The following is a 22,444-nucleotide window of genomic DNA, read 5'->3' on the forward strand; positions in this document are numbered from 1 at the left end:
TTGAGAAGTGTTTAAATCCCTTTTTATTCAACTTTAGAAATTACAGATGCGTGCTCTTGACGCTCACAAACTACGCCGACCCGGCGGTAAAATAAAAATAAGAAACTAAAAAGAAATAATAACAAGTGACTAACTACGAGGCTCTCTAAACGTAACTAACCTAACCGCGTTCTAAGATACCGCTGACAATTCAGCAAACTTCTGAATATTACGTTGAAAGATTTAACTATCTACTGAGGCAAGCACACAGGCCGAAGCGCGTGGTTCTTCAATTTCTAACTAGCCACCTCCACGCTCGTGAAGCAAGAATGCACACTTTCGAACTCGTTTCCCTTCTATTTAACTCAGAATACTTCCGCTGACTATTTTGAATACTTTGTGCGTTCTACTAAAATTTACATACTCTGGCATTGGCAATTCCAGGGGAAAATAAGGCTTGACAGGAAAGATAGTTTAAACTTAAAATAAATGTTAGTTAAAATAAATCTAAACCCTACACTTCAATCAGTGCACATATACTTTTATTTTAATACTCTTGTGAGCTAGAGGTTTGTAGAAATCACTTCAAATAATTACTCCAAACTAGCGAGAAGGAACTGAAATTTTAAATTTATTAACATATGTGTAAAACAAAAATAACAATTGTAAATAAGCCGCGGAGATTAGATAAATTTCTCTGAATATATGATAAATATTGTAGATTACCTATATCAATCCCAGAATACCTAAAACATAATTCAACTAACTTCTTCCTAACCCAGTCTCTCTAGAATCACTCAGAACTGAGTGTCGAATAACAACTGGCTGTCAAAGCCGCATTTATATGCTGTTGCTTAGAATTCTGGAAGCTTAGGAAAACGTTGCTCTTAGGACTTCAAAAATCGGTTTTCCTAAAACTTTAAGAAAGTCGCAAATTATAAGTAATTAATAAATCTCGTCTACATAATGCCTGTATCTGTGCCAACTATGTCGTCATCTTAGCAATAGTTCAGATGCTACGTGAGTTTCTTTTACAATTTAAATTTTGTTGGATTCAGAATAGCAAGATCTACAAGAAATGAGTACTTATATATTAAATAAATGACTTTAAATTTAATTACACGAAAATAAATCCTACAATATTACCTGAAATATAACAAAAAGTAAATAAAAACGATACAAAATGCTACAACGATATGAAAAAACAATTATATAATCAAACATTTAAAGAACTTAACAACAGTTATATTGTAATTTGAAGTAACAGAATAATAAATTAAAGCATATATCTTGCATTCTATCTTTGTATTATCAATTCCAGTATTTTATTTATTTCAAACTTTTAAATGATTTATTCCTCAGGAATTGATAAATACAAGCGATAATCATTTGGTTGATTCTCTGCTGAAAATGGTGGCCATTATTATGAACGAAGCTTGTGCTGATGAAGTGGCAATGTCACATGCGGATAAGAAAACTATGAAATGTTGGATTATAGGCGCTTTTATGTTTTCTACAATTTGGTCTATTGGAGCAACGTGTGATGAACAGGGAAGAGAAAAGTTTAGTGAGTTTTTAAAGGAGCTAACTTTTGGAGAAAATGCATCGCATCCAATTCCTACACAAGTAGGATTAAAAATAGAATGTTCTTTTCCCCGAGAAGGATCAGTTTATGATTATAAGTTTCTTGTAAGTACTGAAAATTTCAGCTTTTCGCTAATAATATTTTAGACATTTAGATATGTTTAATCAATATATCTTATATTCGTAAGCATTTATTAAGAAGTTGTGTTCCTAATTTATTTAATATCACAGAATATTTTTCTAATTCTAAGCATTTTAGCTGTTCATTTTCAGTATTTCATTAACATAGATTTTAAAATAAATTGACTTATGCTTTAATTATAAATATCTAGAAAGAATAAAAACATGTTTATTTATTCATAGTATTATGGAGATAAATTATCATAGATGTTTTAAACTGAAAATTGGAAAATTAATTCTGCAGATATAAGTATTTTATGCATATTTTGTATTCTGGAAATTGTGATCGACTCATGTATTTCGTTCTTCCTTCTAGACTAGAGGCAAAGGTCAGTGGTATTCTTGGAGGGATTCAATTATACCATTAGCTTCAACAAATATTAATATTAGAGAAATCATTGTACCTACTGTAGATACTGTACGTTATTCTTATTTGATGGATATAAACATTCGTCACAAAAGGTTGTTGAAAATTTCTTGTTCTTATATAATTATTATAATTAGTTTTAACTGAAAATTTAAGTCTTTATGTGTTTCCCAATTATATTTTTAAAAAATAATAATAATTTAAATATAATGATTTCCTTAATTTTTATTGGAGGGTGGGGATAGTATAAAATTTCTTATTTCTTTCACTTTATTCCAGTTTCTCATTGAAGTTCTGCATTACAACTTTGATGAATTTAAAATCACCAATCAGGAGTTAAAGATAGATTTATGTACGATAATCCACTTTAATTAAGGATTGTTTGTAGTGCCCATTGTTTCACTTTCAAATTTCTTGACTGATGTCAGTTATTAAAGATATTATGTGAAATGTAAAGCATGCAGGTGATGATAACATGTATGCTTTATGTGTTACTTCATAGTAAAGCATTTACACTTTCAAGTGCCACAAGATATACTTTAAAATCTTGTAGTTCTTTTGTTATCAGTACGAGGTACATAAAAAATCAAGTTGGCTTTTCTATTTCTTCAACAACAGATTCGTACACACATAAAAATAGTGTTTTCTAAATGTAACACGTGATTGGAAGAAAAACATAGTAGTTTGAAATTTAAATTTAGGCCAGATTCTCTGTTATTTGTTTCCCATCAAAACCATTACGTCTTGTTAGCTATTGAAATGGGTCCCTCTTCTTCAAAGACCATATTTTATTCTTACAAGGAATGTTTTGGGCATTCCATTGTTAGAAATTATTACTTCTGCACTATTGGCCATTAAAATTTCTCTACATAAAAGAAACATTGAACGAACTTAAAATTTACATGAAAAGTAAAACTTGTTGGGCTATGCAAGCATTTTGTATCATGCACACCTTATGTGCAAGGAAATGATTCTTCAAAATAGCATCAAAAAACAAGTTGGAATGTCGATTTTTCAAAAATCGCTTTTACTTAAGAAGAAGAAGAAAAATATATATATATATATATATATATATATATGAACACCACATGACTTCCTTGTACGAACTGTTAAATTATACACAGTTTTTCCTGCACTTCATTGAAACTTATTTACTTATTTCCTCGAATTTCATTAGAGATGTATTTCTGATGCAATTAATTCGGCTCTCAATTTGCCGCAAGGCAAAAACACATAAAAAATCTAAACATTTTCATTAAAAAATTGTAAAATACAGGAAAACCTAAAACACTTATTACGGTTAAAACCGTAAAAATCAATTTTTACAGTAAAAATTATGGTATCTGAGGAAAAACAAGCAATTCGAACAACGGGCAGAAAAGCCACGTTTTCGGCATACAAAGATTTAAAGTTAACTTCTGGTCCCACTCAGAGCCGTAGCTACGATTTTCAGCTCCCGGAAAGAGTTGATAATTTTGCGCCCCCTCCTGTTTGTCAAGAATAGAAAACATTCTATTCTAAAATTTAGTAACATAAATTTAGCGTGTTTTAGAGGATCCACCTGGGGCAGATGTTCCCCCTTGCCCCTCCCTAGCTATGCCACTTGTTACACTGAAAAAACGCCACTGAAGTTTGTGCCTCAACTGACTTAATTCACTATTCTACTATGAGTTTCAAATGTAAACAAATGACAGCTTGTTAGGTCCAGAGCCACTTAAACTTTTCAATTATTGATAATTCTACAACTATTGCATACCGATTCAACCGAAACATAGAAGCAACGTAATACAATCCTTTTTAAAGCAAAACATGCATAATTTACCAATATATAAGAATAAAAAAGAGGCCCTGAGCCGGATAAGAGGGTAAATATAAAAGTATAGATATATATTGTTAAATTACATATAATACAATATATATATTGTTACGAAATGTACAGGCGCGTTGAAATAGCTTCTCCGCAAAGCAGTTTTAGGGTTGCCATAAAATGGCAAAGGAAGGCAGGGTTGCCACATTTGGCGAGAAATCGTCTATTTAGCGACAAAATTGGCGATATGCAATGGACGGATAGAGAACCTTCTGGAACGAATTCTTACCGGTTTAGCCCAGAATGTTCTCGAACACAAGCCAAAAGCTATATAAACCCTGCTGGTCCGCAGACAGAGTGTGTTTTGCCTAGCGAGCTGATAGAGAGAATTCCTCGTCCAGAGGGCGAGTGAATGTGCCTCGTCTAAAGTGCAAGATAGTTAGTATCGAGAGTGCGAGATAGTTAGTCAGTCCGTTCGGAGTCGATCGAGTTGACAGCCGGGCAGCGAGTGCCGAGTGGGTCGTCGAGTGCACCAAAGGAGCCTCTTAGTATATCGCGGTTAGTTTATAGTCGAGAGAGCGTGTTGAGCTCCGGGAAGGACTGAACCGAAGAGTCGGGAGCTGTGCTCTGAGCGTCGTCGAGTGCATCGCGAGTTGTAGCCTGGAGAGTCTCGAGAGTACATGGAGTTCCGAGAACGATCAAGCAAAGTCGGGAGCTGTACTCTCGTGCTTTACAGTGAAGCTGTTTCCACCGTGATAACTTGATAACCTGAAAGCTGTGTCGCTGATTGTGTCAGCGTGTTTATAGTAGATCTCCAACGAATGTAAAAGTGTTTTGCAGGCTGTCATCCTTATTAATATTGGTAAATAAAGTGTGTTTCGATACTTCATCAAGTAGTATTGTCATTATTCACTCCAAATCCTCACGAACCCCGTACGAACGTGAAGGGAGAAAATAACGTAACAACTGGTGTCAGAAGAAAAACGCAACAATATATTTCTTTATACATTTTGTCCCCCCCCCAGTGGCTGGACACTTTTCGCTGTGTACAGGGTGCGCATTAACCGCTTTGCTTCAGAGAAAGCTATATCTAGGCACGGCTGTGGTTCCAGAAATTGATTTCTGAATATCCTGTACCTCAAAATCACCTACTGTTTTAATCAGTTTATCCTTACATTATAATGTATTTTTAAGAAAAAAATATTATAATTCTGGTAACTGCTTTGCTTTATACTGTAGCAATTTTAATGATTATCTGAGTATATATATATATATATATATATATATAGATAGATAGATAGATAATGTAAGATGTAAAATATGAAAGAAAACTGGTAATTTTAATTTAGCAATAGTTCTTTTAATTCCTCATTTTAATTTTGTTTCTTCCCCTTCCTGTTGCAAAACTACTAATATACTACCTTAGGTATACTCCTAATATTGAAATTAATTTTTTTATCACAGTCAGCTGTAGCTAGGAACTGGCTGAATGTTTCGCCAGTCGCATTTCTCAAGCCATAGTTTTGTACAACATTGAAATGGGATGATTTGGAATAGTTGCAATAAATTGGCGATGGTTCTTTGTGTTGTAATAGCTTATAAAGGCTTTATGCGTAGATAGAAAGATGACATTTAAAGACAGACGTGACCGCAAATTCAACACATAATTTTATTTCTTTGTAATAAATTCTTAGGACACGTATTCTCCTTTACACGTCATCATTATGGGTGCGCTATGCACCCCAAAGTTTTATATAGCTTACGTTTCTAACAATGGACGATATATAGCAGAGTATAAGCCGCAGCGAGCGTTTTAGAACAAAGGGTCTGTGCAATTAATTGTTTCCTTTGTTTAAATTTTGAACTGTGATTGGATAAAAATATCCGCAACATTACTCTTATGTAATGGCATGACGGAGATTAATTTTTAGATTCATGAAGGGAACGTAGCGAAATTAAAATGAAGAATTAAATGCACTATTTCTAAATTAAAATAATGCATATTATAATGATATATAATGGGATAATTAACTTTTCTATAAAATAATAAATTTGATATTTTTATAGACTGTGTTGTATGTTTCAAACAATGTATATTCTTGGTTTTATTATTACTTTGTGGGGAAATATTTTTTTAAATTCGTAGACCGTTGCTATTTGTTGGACCTACTGGAACTGGTAAAACAGTCTATATCCAAGACAAAATGATGAAAGGACTGGACAAAGATACTTTTATACCATCATTTATAGCTTTCTCGACTCAAACATCAGCTGGGCAAGCTCAGGTGAAATGTTTTTTAATATTCATTAGCAACCTCTGTGCTTTTAATGCAGAATTATTTGATTTATAATTTCATCCCATATTAAGCATATAACGTTTGTATCTTGAGAATTAGCAAGAAAAATATTTCATCGCATTTTTTTTATTTATAAATTTAATAGGATATTATTATGTCCAAGTTAGAGAAAAGAAGAAAAGGTGTTTTTGGACCATCATTTGGGAAACAATGCATCATTTTTATTGATGACTTAAACATGCCTGCTGTCGAAATATTTGGAGCGCAGCCACCAATTGAACTTCTAAGGCAATTTTTTGATCATGGATTTTGGTAAAAAAAGTTTTCTGTTCCTTGTCTTTTGCATGGCGATTTTAGAAAGAGTAATCTGACATTCTTTCTTTAGAATTTTGAATTGTTTTTTGTAAGTAGTATTGTTTTCATAATTTAAGTTTTTAAATTAATAATAGCTTAAATTGAAATTTTTAAATTAGTGGAAATGGTTGGATTATTTTTTAAATTTCTAAAATAATGGAAGTGGCTGGCAAAATTCTTTCCAAAGTATAGAACACGTTCAGAACGTTATATGCATAAAAAACACCAATTTCTCCAAATTACTGGATACAACTGAATGAATTTATTTAGGGTAATGCATAGCGTCATAGCACATAAATATATCACAGCTATTGAAAATAAAATTTAATAAGATGTTTTAGAATTGGAGAGGATGAGTTTCATTTTTCTGCCTAATATTCGAGGCATTCTTCTTCAGCTTTTAGAAGGAAAATTTCAAAATGTAACAGTTCTTCCAATAGTGTCCTCTAAGTTTTCTATAGAATTAAATCAGGGAGACTGGCTGACCAGTTTTTCTCAGTATCTTTAGTTTCTTGAAACCCATCAATTATAATTGTTCGACGTGGACTGTCATCTATAAAAATAAAATTTCTCATACAACTCTGAAATGCCTAGTTCTTTTTGACTTCATTTCAGTAGCTCTGGGCACACACATATCTTTCTTGCAACGTACTGGAAAATATGTTCATTGATCATTATGCTTCTCCATACCATTACCTCTTCACTATCAAAATGATTGTATACTATGTCGGTGGTCATACTTCATATTTCTAGCCCTCCTACATACGTAAAGGGGTGTAAATCAAACATTGAACTGCATATACATTCAACAATGGAAAGAATAAGACCCGTTATTGTAAATTCCAGCTCTGGTGCTCTCTGCACCAATTCAAGTAGACTTTGTTGTGTCCTGAGATCAGTGAAATACAGATATTTGGCTACAGTTTTCTATGATACAAAAGTTACTGTAAGCATTCTTGTGGTTCAGGTCTTCAGCAGTCATTTACTTGTTTTTGAGGAAAGAACCTTTTGAAGAGTGAAGAGAAATCTATCTTCAGAAGTATTTATTTTCTTTCGGTGGCCTTTTTTTTTTTTTTTTTTTTTTTTTTTTTTTTTTTTTTTTTGCTTCGTATCAACAATTGTTAAAAGGTAGAGAGTGTCTTGAAATAGTCATTCTTTTCCATTTTCACATTTGTATTGTCTTCCTTGCTTCTAATGGCCAACAGCCCTCTACCTCAAAACTTCCTCTGAGTGATACAGTTTACTAGGATACAAAACCTGCTATAAGATTTCTGTGGTTCAGATCCTAGCAGACAGATTCCTCTTTGAAGGGCAGTTAGGAAGAGAAACACAGATAAAAAAAGTATTTGGTTTTCTTATGTAATCTTTCTCTGTTTCATAACAAAAGTAAAAAACATAAACTGTCTCGAAATAAACAGTCATTTCGCACTGTCACAATTATATTACCTTCCTTCCTTGGCTGGTATTTGTGTACCTCAAATCTATCTAGTAATTCCTTCTAGGCTCCAAAAATAGTTTATCTGAAGAAACACTAAAATCCAATATGGAGCTACAGAATTTTGCATAGAAACGTACTTTATGTAAAGCACCTTGCCTTTGAATGATAGTATATGCCATTTGCGTTTCTGTAACATTTTGATCAGATTGAATTGGATCATTATATTTTCATGATTTATTTGCCTTTTAATCATTCTCTTAAAAATAAATCAAGCTGATTGATTATGTCGGGAAATATCATTATTTTTTATATCTAAAAACAATTTTGAAACCAGTATCATGCATATGATATTAGAGATGGGTGTTGCATTTGCTATTTATAATTTCTTTTATTTTATTACATTATCTTTCAATAAAGATTTAATAATTTAAAAGATTTTTTAATATTTTATGTTTTACATTACATAGGTATGAGAAGAAAGAAAAAAGTGAACTTCATCTAATTGATACGCAGTTTATCGCTGCTATGGGCCCTCCTGGTGGAGCACGAAACAACATTACTCCTCGCCTTTTGCGTCATTTTGGAGTGATAGGCATAAATCCTTTCAGTATTGCTACACTCAATTCAATTTTTTCATCTGTCCTTAATATTCATTTTAAGGTAAACTTAAATTAAGCATCATTTTATTGCTTTTTAAACATTAAATTTTGCATATATATGTTATTATTAAAGGCTTTTTTAAAACGGGGTATTATCTAATGCCCGGTAGCCATATTTCATGCTCCTGGCTCCCTTCAAATGTAAAGATATTAAAAATTATATGTTAATTATGGGAATTTTAAAATAAATTAAAAGCACCAAGTGATTTTGCAGCAATTTACAAATAATGTGAACCATTATTAGATATCGATAGTAATTCCGACAGTAATGTAAAAAATGTTTGTTTCAATAAAATAAAATAAAGAAAATTTGAAACGAATTTATTTTAAATTTCAACTTCTGTCAGATTTTTAAGCGATACTTTTATTCCTAAATTTTAAAATTGTCTGGTACCTTATTTATGTAATTTTTCAGTTCATTTTAATTTTTCATTTTTTTAAAAATTTCATGCGATTTTAGAAAACTATAGAATGTGAATCCAATTTTCAATTTAAATTAGGTATTTTTATGCGATTTTTATATGAAGTTTCTGTGGAACAAATCGATCACAAAACATGACCCCATCGCGTTTTAGTTTTTTATGCATTTTGTATTATGTTAAAAATACAACCGTCAATTATTTGTAAATATCTATTTGATCTTTTGTTTTCAACTTTTTGCATTATGTATGCATACACAGAGATATAAAATGAAACTAATTCGTTTATTTTTTCAAATGTCTTTCAGAACAACCTTTTCCCACTAGAGGCGCATCCTTATGCTGGAGCTATTGTTGCTGCAACTGCCGATATTTATAATGCAGCAATAACATATCTGCTTCCAACACCAGCAAAATCACATTACACATTCAATTTAAGAGACTTCGCTAGGGTTATTCACGGATGTTGTTTAATAAAAAAGGAATCTTTGGAGAGTAAAAAGATACTTCTGCGGTGAGAATGCTTTATGAAATCATTTTGCATTTCCAAATTTTTCTTACATGGTGTAGAGAATTTTCATGTATAATATATTTTAACATTATCCATTATTGTATATTATGCATATACTTGTAATGTGCAGAAATATACCTATATACCTTATAGAATTAATAGGTTTCTCACGCTGGAGACGTGAAAAATGTGCAGTGCCCTCGCAGAGCTTCAAATCTTGGACCTCTCGAATACGCGCCGAGTATGTTTCTGCGAATTACACCACGAAGGCATGCGGAAAAGAGGGAGAAAATACCCAATAATAACCCAATGTATAATACAAATCATAAGGCATTTTCTCCCTTCCTTCCGCATGCCTTCGTAATGTAACTGGAAGCACACTCGACACGTATTCTGGATGCCCGGAATTCGAAACCCGGAGAGGGCATTGCTTATTTTTCACAGAATCCTAATGACCCTACAGTGACGCCTGACCTAAAGGTGGTGGACAATAATTCTTCCCCACCAGAATTTGGCGATTGGGTCCTTTTATCCCCTGTCGCCCTTTAAATGGGGGATTATATAGGGAATTTTCGTAGTCCTTTCCACATGCCTTCGTGGTGTAACTGCAAGCCACTCCAAGCGTATTCGTAAGTTCGAATCTCGGCGAGAGCCGAGATTCGAACTTACGACTCGGCGAGATCTCGGCGAGAGCCGAGATTTGATTTTTCACTTCTTCAGCCTCAAAACCCTAATGACTATGCAAAGTATTATTTTATTTCCTCAAAACGTTTTTAAATACTTCAAAATAATGAAATTTACACTTTCTTTTGATAAACCGAAGATAGTTGTAATTAATATTTTAATGTACAAAAAACATTCGTTATTAAATTTTTAACTGGTTTCATGAAAGCATTGATCATGCATATATTTTGCATGTAAAGATGTGGAACTTCTTCCTTCGATTTAATTGAAGTATAATGAATGTTTTATAGTTTCAACCGCAATTTATGATTGCTACTCTGTGGGGACCACCCCAAAAAAAAGCTTTCTATTTTTTCAGAGCTTTCCACTAACAATTTATATTATTAAGCCTGTTATCATATTATAGTTATAGATCTTGAGTTTTCAAGCCTTGAAGAAGGATTGGGTGTATGTAAATGTTTGTGATAGAGGGCACTTAAATCCATTGAGTTGAAACTCTCTTTGTGAGGTTATTCGCAGGAGAAAGAGGATGAGAGTGGGATTCCTTGCCTCAGTATTCTTGATTAAAATTGGAATTAAGCTCAGGAAAATTTCGTGTGATAAGGCGCACAACTTAAGAGAGAATGACAGGCATTAACTTCTCTGTCTTAGCAATGATAAATTTCGTGAGCTTTTTCGTGGAATCGAACCGCGTATTCCAGAGATACGCGGTTCGATTCCCGGCGAAGGCGTTGCTCATTTTTCATGACTCTTGCTTCCAAATAACCGAATAATTCTACAGAATATTTGTCTGATTTGATTTGGACCAGAAGAATAAACAACAATAACATTTTTCTCCGATTTTTCTGATAACTATATTTTTAAATTCATATTAAACAGAAAAAGTTCTTTTTTTAAGTGTTCCATTTTACTTTGGTTGTATACTGTTTTTTAATAGCTTTTAAAAATTTGTCTTCATTTTTGTTTTTTACATTCTTACCTTTTATTCCTCACAGATTATGGGTTCATGAAATTTACCGTGTATTTTATGACAGATTAATTGATGACATAGATTGTAAATGGCTCTTTGAGTAAGTTCTTTATTATTATTTAATAAAATAGCAAATATGAATGTGAATATAAGCCTAAATTGTGAGATGAATTCTGTCTATTTTTCATAATTTAAACAAATTTCCATTTAATTTCTGCCTAGTTTCAACTTAACATTAAGTGCTATATTAGAATCAAATAAATTTTAATTTTAAGAGCTAGCTGCATTTTTAGAGATGATCAAAGATCTGATAAACCTAGAGGCCAGTCCTAGATCAAAGCGTTAGTAATTTTCTCTTTTTCAAGAAACTCTAGTCTACTACTAAGTGCAATGAACTTTGAATTCCCTGAGTATTCTTCTAAAATTTTTGCCAGTTATTTTATTATTAGAATAATGCAAAATATGTATAGTAAATTTTATATTACTAATATGTGACATGTTTTCTTACAATATTCAATTTACTACATAACAGCATAATTAAGTTTCTGTCTTATACGTAATTTTTTCATTTAGATATGTTAAATGACTTAAATTGTTTAGCAGTTAAAAATATATACTTTCTACCTTGAAATAATAAAATAATATGTGCATTTTTAATGCGTGTAAAATAATTATATTAAATTGCCTGTTACTAGCATGTTACATATACACATTTTAGAGCATTAATTGATTTTATTTTATGTGTTTAAGTTTGCTTTTATTTAACATTCAAGTTTATTTAATTTATTGAATGTTAATATTTTAAATCATCTTTTATTTCATGCAAAAATGCAAACCTCTTGCATATTATTTGCAAACTCACATGAATTACTTTTATTAATGTTTCATATTAACATTTTTTACAATTTTAAAATCTGTGCCTTTGAAAATCATGAATGATTTATATTCTAAAAATGAATGATTACATATATTTACGGATAGCTCTGTGTTGACTGACAGTATGAATGCAGGCACTGGCGTCTTTTGCAAGCTTTTTTTCATTTTATAATCCTCTTGAACGGAATAGGACTGCTTTTGATGCTGACATCACTACCATACGCATTGCCTTGTCTAAACTCCAATGTTAACTTGAACATTTTTCAAAGTTTGTCATTCTCTCTGATTCTAAAGCTCCTCTTCTAGCTAGTTCTTCTTCTGAATCACCAGTGTTTTTTGATGTTTTAAAATGTCAGCAGTTTCTAAATAACTTAGCTCAGGAGGGCAAAGATGTTGCCATGTAATGAATACCATCACACTGTGGCCTTCATGCAAATGATAAGGCAGATTTGTTTTGGCAAAGAAAGGGGCCAGTATTCTGCCAATAACTGACAGCATCCTTTTTTATACTGCTAAAAGAATAATAAAGAATTACTTCAGAGAAGCTTTTTGAAAAGACTTAATCGAAAGGAACAGTCGAAAAGTACGGATTTAGTGAATTTTTGACACTCCTTTATGGCCCAGAAAGAAATCTGTTGCTATCTTTTTTCTTGTTTTGGCCATGATTACCTTTTCAAACATCTGCATCGAATGAACATTATCCCAACCCCGATTTATAAATTGTGCAATCTTCATGAGGAAATGGATGCCTCACAGCTGAGTCGTTGGCCTGCACTTAATGCTTGATCACTTTGGTAGAGATATAGGGTGGCGAGACACAAAATAGATTTATATACTGTGGACTCTTTTTTTTTAATTTTGCTGCTTTCTTTCATATTTGCTTGTTCTTTCTATAGTTGTCTTTGTAACCTGCCATTAGAAATTTTAAGAAATATTAACATTTATTTTAAAAGAATTAAGCTGAATAAATTTTTTAAGTACCCTCTTTTGCAGAAAAAAAGCAATTTTAAAAGATAATCCAATCATCTCGAAATTTTGAATAAAAATTCTTTCATATCAAGTATGCAAATAATTAAATTTGAAGGTCAATGAATGTAACTTCGGTCATAGCGCGTGTTTCTGCCGCACAAGTAACATTCTATAAAACAGGTAACATTTGCGAATTGTTTATCGTTTCTCGTTGTCAGCGCTGCAGTTCCCTAGACACACAAGATGAACGCCTTTGCGACGTTGTCGAAAACTTTATAGACAACTGAACGATTTCGAGCGCAAAGGCATAGTAGCAATGCGTGAAGCGGGTTGTTCATACCAAGCAATAGACCACCACCTACGTCCTACGCCCACGGTTGTGTAAAAATGCTAGTATTGCTGCAAGGTACTTACCGGCGGAATAAAGGCTCTGGAAAGCGAAGATGGACAAATGTGAGATCGGATGATTATGCAACAGGTCTGAACTGCTTCAACGGCATGATTGTTCTTTATCCAACGTGGTACAACCTCTTTCATAGCACTCGTGACACCTTCCAGCATCTCACGGAGCTTAGCTGAGGCGGGATTGTGCTCACAGCGGCCATTAAGACATCGCTTTTAACCCCGCAACATCAGCAAAGTTGTCAGGAGCGTCGTAATGGAGCAACATGGCTGCCAGCCGAGTGATATCGAATAATATTCAACGATGTAACCCGCTTCAGTCTTGGAGCAGATGATTATCGGTTGTGAAAAAGCTAAGGTCAGCGATCCTACAAAGACACACAACATTTACTCCTGTATCATGTATGGGGGCTATCTCTTACGATAGCAGATTGACGTCAATCATCCTGCATACAATTTTAACAGTTCAACGGTATGTTGAAGATATCGGCCGTTTGTGTTACTCTTCATGCCACGTATCCTGGAGTAATTTTCCAACAAGAATGTTAGACCCCCCATATAGCTCGCATATCTCCGGATTATCTCCTAGCTGTTGCTACTCTTCCTTAGCCAGCAAGGTCACCAGGCCTTTCGCCTGTCGAACATGTGTAGGATCTGGTAGGCCGCTAGATTCAAGGATCTCAAAATGTTGGAAGATCTAGAGCAACAACTGAGAATGTTAACACTTTATGTTTTGCATTGATATGCATAGTCCTTTAACTTAGTATTGTTTTGCACTGATGGTTCATGAAATATTAACATTTGTAATTACATACTCGTGTTTGCATTATATTGTACTGTTGGACTTGTATTGTATTATACAGTCTATTTATATTTACAATCTCATTATGTACCAATTGATCATTGTATTATAATTGTCAGAGAATTTCAGTATTGTTATCATATGTACTAATATTTGAAGCAGTAGTCCTTTAACTTACTATTATTTTGCACTTATGGTTCACGAAATATTTGCATTTGTAATTATATCTTACTTTTTACATTGATATTGTACTATTGGACTTGTATTATGCAGTATATTTATAATTGCAATTTCATTATGTACCAATTGCACATTGTATTATAATCGTCAGAGAATCTCAGTATTTGCTATCATATGTACTAATGCCTGGACGGTTGGGTGAGCGTTGTGTGAAGGGCGCTTTTGGTCAGTTTGACTGCCCTCTGGATGGTCCGAGCGTTGGGCCTCGGCTTTTGGTGCTGGGCGCAAATGTGGCTCCTACACATTGGCTCTAGACAGTGGTGGGCACGGTGCAATACCGATTAACCATTATGGTAAAGGGACAGTGCCCGTGCCCCCCGTTACCTATACCTACCTACCTAATGTATCGCAGGATAAAGCAGTGGTCTCACGATCAAATTCCACGCGGGCTGCATGCATGATCGGAAAACAGCTGACGGGCAAAACATCTTTTTAACAAAATGAAAATTTTTATTATTAAAATAAGAAATATTTGAAATAAATTTCAACTGTGTATTAAACTAAATATTTTCCATTCATAAACATTACTAATAAAATTGCATAAAATTTTTTTTATTTTCTATTTCGTACCTACAAGACATTTTTGTTTGCTGAACTTTGCACTTCAAATATATTGACAGCTAAATATTAAGTACTTAGACTGACATTTCTTTCAAATAATTCTTACGTGTTTGTTTAATCATTAAGTAACTTACTTTCATTCAAACTAAAAATAAACAAAATACAAAGTTTTCTAAGTTTTCAGAGAAAATTTAGCAAGTAGGACAAAACTTCAGAATAAATAATGACAATCTAACCTCTTTCTCTTATTTATGATTTCTTTTAGATTCATAAATAAAAATACACATGTTCGTCTGTACATAATTATAAACTTCTTTATTTCTTACCACAACTTGACACTTAATGTCGTTTTGATTGTCATAAAATTTGTAGTCTTGGAGAGAAATAACTAGAAGCGATCTTCACAACGAATTGTAGATACTCACCTAAATCGGGTTCTTTTTTTATTAATTTTCCAACTGTGAAAAAAACGTGTGTTCACATATAAATGTATTCCCAAACAAACTGATTATTCTTAAGACAGAGATTAATAACTGATTTATTTTTTGAGAAATACGAATAGAAGATAATGAAATTTGTATCTTCAAATGTTATAGAAATCTTGATTAAGAATATTTAATAAGATTTCAAATCTTATATAATACTTGAATAAGATTTACATAACATTTTAAATTAATTAGCTTCATTTATAAATTTTCTAGTGCGTTATTCCAGTTCATTTAAGGGAAATGAAAATGATGTAAACTCGGACTTCAAATAACTATAATCTTGAAATATTTGGAACAAACACACTATTTCAAAAAAATATATAATTGAAATTTGTTCGCCGACCGCATAAACGTGCTTCTTGGGCCGCATGTGACTCGCGGTCGGCCAGTTCGATATCGCTGATATGAAGAATCTTTATCACTCCTTAGCTCCACATTTACATACATGTCTCTTCGCCAGGGGTTGATTCACCAATTCAAAATTCAATGTGCTGTTGTTAGCCACTGATTTAGCCTTAAATTTTTAATCCTTTCATTACCTGTGTTGGAGATTTACGGGTATTTAATTTTAATAAAAACAGTCACTTTCTTCATGGTGCTTTGTTTTTTCTTTTTTTCTTTTTCCAGAAGAATATTATTTATTAAAAGTAATTCATGTGTATCACACTTAAGCTTAAAAAGTGTTTGAACAGTATTTTATATTTTCAGTTGATATGTCTTTTTATAGGAAAAAATATAAATAGTTTCAACTATATATTTACATTAATTTTTTGTTAAAATTACAGGCAAGTTAAAGAATCAACAAAGTTACAGTTTAAAGAAAATTTTGATTCTGTCTTTGCTCATTTATATTCGCCTACTGATGGAAAGGTACGCCTTCTTCATACAACTTGCTTAAGCTGCTATGGGACTTTGACGTTTTCGTCATTGGGCTTAAATGCTTATAATTCTGCAACTAAAAGTCAATTTATTTATTTGTTTTTTTTTATTTTTAGAATTTATTTATTTGTTTTATTTATTTGCTTGAACATTTTGAAAAGCTCACTTCATGCTGTAGGAAAACAATGATAGTTACCAGTGAAGAAGAAAATAGGGATGATCGGTAGCTTTCAACAAGACAGATATCTTATCACTAACCACTAAGACAATTATCAAGCTATTTTCAAGAGTGTCTCACTTAAAATTTACTGCGTAAGTGAAAACTGTTTGTGAGAAATTCTTTGTCAAAATTTGCCGTCTAGGTAAACAAGGCACACAGCAGAAGAAGATGATTCATAAACGCATTGGGCACCATATGTTGAGGCAGTCATCAGATTTAATCTCATGTAACATTTCTTAGACAAGTTGTCAAGGATATTATGTCTTCACTCTGCTTATCTCCAGGACTTCTCCAGGACTGCTTATCACCAGGAGACAGCCGGTTATGTCTCCAGCTGTACCTCCAGCTACCTCTGATCTCTAATGATATTCTGGCATGCTTATGGGATCCATATGGGGCATGCTTATGGAATCCATATGACGCATGCTTATGGGAAATGATTTATCACATAAACGTCCACCATGTTAGTAAAGGTGGACCCATTAAGCACGTTTGAAATATTTATAAAACGTAGGAGGTATTTATTTCACTTTTATCATAATAAAGTTTGGTATTAGTTGTGTAGTTTATTTGATATTATTTTTTTAATAGTTTATGAAATTATGAATAATCCTGTATTATTGCTTTTCTATTAATAATTTCTCTGCGAAATCATCTTTCCTAAAGTAGATAGCTCATGTGTGATTTGCCATAAACAATTAACCTTCCTAAACATGGAAAGCTTATTTACATACCGTTATGTTTTTGTAAATAAATTTAATAGATTTCATAAAAAATATATTTTATATCACATTATCTTTTCTGCATACTTTAAATGAATAAAAAAGCTAAAATTGATAGCAAGCTTAATTTTTCTTGATCTAAAAAAGAAAAAGAGCAAGCAGTCTGAATGTGTATAGTTCAACATATTTTGCTGAGCTAACTTATAACTGAGCTCTACCATATGGTTATTTCTTAAAGACCACTTGATCTCACATTTAAGATCGTTCGTGTTTAGTTTTTCAATATTCAAATTACGGAAATTGTTACCAAAGCTGTATAAAATCTATTTAAGAACACTGTAAGGAAATATTTAAGGTAAGAAGTATGTATGTCAAATAATTGCATGATATTATAGTTCTGTTTTCCTGTTCTAAAACAGAGTATCAAAAAATACCATCCCTTTGGATAACTTCCACTAATCTACCTGTTGTTAAGTCTGTGTTAAAATTTCTTTTAACTACATAGATAATTTCAAGTTGTTGCATTCATAAACATTTTGAAAAGATATAAATTTTGTTATTGCTTTAAATTTAATGTATTCCTCTTCCATTTTCAAAATGCATTTGGAGAAAATGAACTTGACTTTTGCAATTAAAGTCATGAATTACTATTCTCTGCTAATATGATTTATAAAGAAAAATATCTTTACAATTTAAACATTTTGTGAGTAAAATTATATCATATAATTCAAACAGTTTTCAGTATTTAAAATTTCTATCACATTCTATTTCTTACCACGTTATTAGTTATCAATATTAATTATTTGCCATGTTTTATGTGTTCTTTTTATGAAAATGTGTTTTCAGTTTACTAGTTAAGACTTTTATTTAATTTTAGGTGTCTGATGAAGATATGAGAAAACTAATGTTCGGAACTTACATGAATTATGAAGAATTACCTGCTGATCGATTATATGATGAAGTTAGAGATGTTGAAGACTTTAAAATTATTGCTGATAAATGCTTGATGGAATACAACAGCTATAGTAAATCACCAATGGATATGGTAATCTTTAGGTAAAAATAATATTACTTTTCTCAAATCACTCATTTTCTTTCTTAGAACATCTGACTGTATCAAATTATTCAGTTGAACAATCATTTTTAACAATGAATAATCATTATTTTACTTCCAACAAATCTGTTATGTCAAATAGTTGATTAAATCCAGTAATCTTGCCATAAAATCAGAAATGACATTCAAAACGCATATAAACTTTTATTAAAAACTTTTTCCCTCTCTATACGATGGTGCAAAAAATAAAATTTCGAGTTTGATTTCTTAGTTTATTTATTAAAATAAAATATACGGAAAAACTTATTTCTACATTAAATTAAAAAAATTAAATAAAATTTTATAAAAAATCGTTTCACATTATATTGGCATCCACAATGAATGTGTATGCGAAACGGAAACTCTATAGCTTATTAGAAAATAGTTTAAAATAGATGCCAAAGTTTTTCTCATAATGGCAAATACTATATGAGAGTTAAATAAAAGCTTATGAAAACGCTGGTTTAAAAAAAAAATTCTAGAAAAATCCCCTGAACAAATTTTTGTTTAGTTCTTATTGTTTTAAAAGAGGGTGAAAAATTTTTTTTATAAACTTTGAAAATTTGAAATCTTTATAACACAGATTTCTTAATGTTAGAATTTTAAAGTTCCTTGATGTTTTTAATGTTCACAATAAAATTAAAGGAATCAACTTTAAAAATGAAATGATGAGAAAATGTGAAAAAATAAAAATAACGCAGTAGATTTCATTGCAAGTAGTTTTAAATACTTGTAGGATATCACTCGTAATATTATTTTATGTTTGCGACCTTTACTGTCACTTCTGGTTTTGCTTCTCTATCAGAATGAAAACAGAGAGAGAAAGAGTTATGCAGTATTAGGTCTCGGGAGTTTAACTCAGAGTGTGTTCTGCCTCTTGATGCCACGTTACTAGATTAGCTATCTCAGATAAGATTGTATTATTCGGCTTTGCATTGCAATTGCCGATATTTGAATATCTACGCTGCTTAACTTTGTGACCCGGCTTCGCGTTAACTGATCTGTGTAGCCTTTGGCTAGTATTTTATTTGAATTTAAATTTTACATTTGAACTTACTGTTACTTTACGTTATCTTGCCACAAGTGGTTGGCTGAATTAAAAGCACGAGGTTTGCAGTTATGCTCCAAGTTCTGATTTAGTAAAAAGGTTGTTTAAGACTCTGCTACAATTCGCTGTCAGTCTATCTAAGTTTGGTTGCAATTTATGATAGCTAAAAATACCGAAAATTATATATTAATCAGTTCTGCCATTTTTGAGATTAATAAAATAAAATGAATTGTAAATGTAAAATCTCACTACAGAGAAAGCGGAAATACCATTTAGAAAAGGGCAGGAGATTTAGGAAGGAATTTCAATCTGTTTAGTTTCTTTACAGCAGGGGACTTAGAACTCTATTAAGAAGTGGTAACGTAATGATATCAATAATAATATAATGATGAACATAATGATAAATTTGAAAGTATATTTTCGAAGAATAGCAAATTAAGAAGCGACTACTTCCCGTTTTACTTCATACCGTAGTATATTGTTTTAATAATTTCGAAAATCGTCCAATCATTTTTGTTTTGAAAGAGGGCGAAGATTTAATTTTAAGATCGGTAAAAATTTGGAACTTTATAACCAATACTTTTTAGAGATAAAATTTTAAAAACATAAACGTAAGATAGTCGAAAACAGTTGATCGATTTTGAAATCATATACTTCAAATACTCGAAAAAATCGAACGATTTAAAAAAAATCGTAAAAATTCAAAAATTGAGTTAAAACTTTCATTTAAAATATTTTTTCGCTCTATCCTATGGTACAAATGGTAAAATTCTGAGGTTTTTAGTTTGTTCATTAAACGAAGATATGTGTGAAAAATCGTTTAAACGTTGAATTAAAAAATTTCTAAATAGAATTTTGAAATCATTGCATAACAGTATTATACTGTGATCCCCAAACAATATGTGTACAAAGTCTGAACTTGATAACTTATCTGGAAGTAGTTTAAATATCGATGACAAAATTTTGACCATAGCCACGAACACCACGAACGAGCGAAATAGAAGATTGACAATATGTAAAGAAAACATTTCGTTTGACTTATTATTTCTCTCTGCTTATAATTCATATTTTCCCTTTCAGGTGTCTTTATTTACAGATTACATTCCAAAGTATTTTTTTATTTTCAGTTTTTATATGACATAATGTACTAAAGTTCAATCATCCCGGTCAATCATCATCTGTGGCTTCATTAGCATTCAAAGGATTGAATGGAGCAAACTTATTGTCCTTCATGTAGCCCCCACAAGTAAACCATAAGCTATAAGTGTCTGAAGAAAGAGACAGTCAGTTTGTAAGCTCTTTCTCTTAAATTCCTCATCTTCAATTTCATTTTTAGTAACTTGTCTCTCAGAAAATCTTGAGCTCTAAGATAAGGAAAAGCTCCATCTTCTTAAAAGTATCGATGTTTGCAGGTAGTTTAGCCCATTAACAGTGCCAAAGTAAAATTTTTAAGAGATCTGAGTTTGCGACATTGTATGGAAGACACTCACGTCAGACATCTTTTCATGACTTCCATCTGAACCTTACATGCAGATGACAATGGTTAAAAACATTTTTGTTGGAAAAGCCGTTCTTGAAAACAGTAACTTCAATAACTTAATTTCTCTTTCTACATATCTAATCTACACATATCTTCGTTTAATAAGTGCATGTGTTTAGCAACTTCCTTGCATTTAATATTTGAAAATATGTTAAACAATCTGGGACACCTTGTGTTTTCTGTCTTTATTGTATTAATTAGTTTTTATAATATATTTGAATTTGTATTCAGGTATGTTTTGGAACACTTGTCTCGCCTTTGCCGAGTCTTTGCTATGCCTGGTGGGAATGCCCTATTAGTTGGTGTTGGAGGGAGTGGACGCCAGTCTATTACAAAATTAGCATCTTTCATTTCTGGTCATTGGTTATTTCAGCCAGAGATAACAAAAAATTATGGCCTTAATGAATGGAGAGAAGATATCAAAGTAAGTACTAGTTAGAGAATTTTTCCACATTAAAATGCATTTTCATAACTTTAATGTCAGATAAAGCCAGAATTTAATATTCAAGACTTTAATTTACTACTAAACTTAAAAGATTAGGGTAACATAGTTAATATAACTAGAAAGAAGAAAGTTAAAAAAATAACAGCAACAGAAAGAAGAAAGCTGAAAAGACATTTTTCAAAAATACAAATTCCCAGAGTGCTATCTCTAGACACAATGCGTACCTATTATTGTAATCTGGTTTGCCTTTATATTTTCTTTATTACAACGTTACTTTACCACCTCACTTACCTGCATGATAGCAATGGTAATGAATTATCGGATTTTAACGAAAGTTTGCCGCAAATATCGCCTGCACAAACAATTCGCGTTGGCGTGGTTAATCATATTTTGTCAAACTATTCTTGGCATTTGAAAGCATTTTGTTCTAAAGCAAGAAAGAGTCTTGCTTTAGAACACTGTGTTGTAAGATTTGTAAAAAAATATATCGTTATCATTAAGTACAAGGTGTCTGAAATGGAACTATTTTGCTGCCAGATTAGAACCATCATTTACTTCCAGTTCTGTTGCAAAATGTCAGCAACAGAATGCCACCAAATCATATGTATAAGCGATAAGCAACGGAGGACGTGGGCACTGTCCCTTTACCAAAATGTTAATCGGTATAGCAACCTATATCTAGAGCCTAAAGAGGAATCACAAGACGCCACGCACCGGGCGCCCAAACCCAGAGCCAAATTCAACCCGGGGGCAGTCCAGCAGACCAAATGCCCACGAAAGACAGTCCCAACACATTTATTAAATAAAATAACAAAAGCATACAGGGCCAAACAAGGGCGAGTTTTGACAATAAGCAAAAATTTTACAAAGGTGTAATACACACAAATATAGAATATGCATAAGCTAAAGT

General features: G+C 32.0%; 1 protein-coding gene across 1 annotated transcript in view; it reads left to right on the top strand.

The window, feature by feature from the left end:
* Window positions 1-22,444, top strand: part of LOC118183862 (dynein axonemal heavy chain 7-like) — a 368,025-nt gene that overhangs the window by 178,439 nt on the left and 167,142 nt on the right. Inside the window, exons 36-45 of the mRNA XM_085812440.1 lie at window positions 1,342-1,668; window positions 2,060-2,205; window positions 6,064-6,202; window positions 6,360-6,526; window positions 8,474-8,666; window positions 9,393-9,598; window positions 11,275-11,349; window positions 16,373-16,457; window positions 18,286-18,464; window positions 21,321-21,513. Coding sequence (XP_085668566.1) covers window positions 1,342-1,668; window positions 2,060-2,205; window positions 6,064-6,202; window positions 6,360-6,526; window positions 8,474-8,666; window positions 9,393-9,598; window positions 11,275-11,349; window positions 16,373-16,457; window positions 18,286-18,464; window positions 21,321-21,513 — 1,710 coding nt within the window. The remainder of the gene's footprint in view (window positions 1-1,341; window positions 1,669-2,059; window positions 2,206-6,063; window positions 6,203-6,359; window positions 6,527-8,473; window positions 8,667-9,392; window positions 9,599-11,274; window positions 11,350-16,372; window positions 16,458-18,285; window positions 18,465-21,320; window positions 21,514-22,444) is intronic.

The sequence above is a fragment of the Stegodyphus dumicola genome, chromosome 3 (assembly GCF_044657685.1).
Source record: "Stegodyphus dumicola isolate Sdum_Otavi_A_Nest chromosome 3, ASM4465768v1".
Lineage (NCBI taxonomy): Eukaryota > Metazoa > Arthropoda > Arachnida > Araneae > Eresidae > Stegodyphus > Stegodyphus dumicola.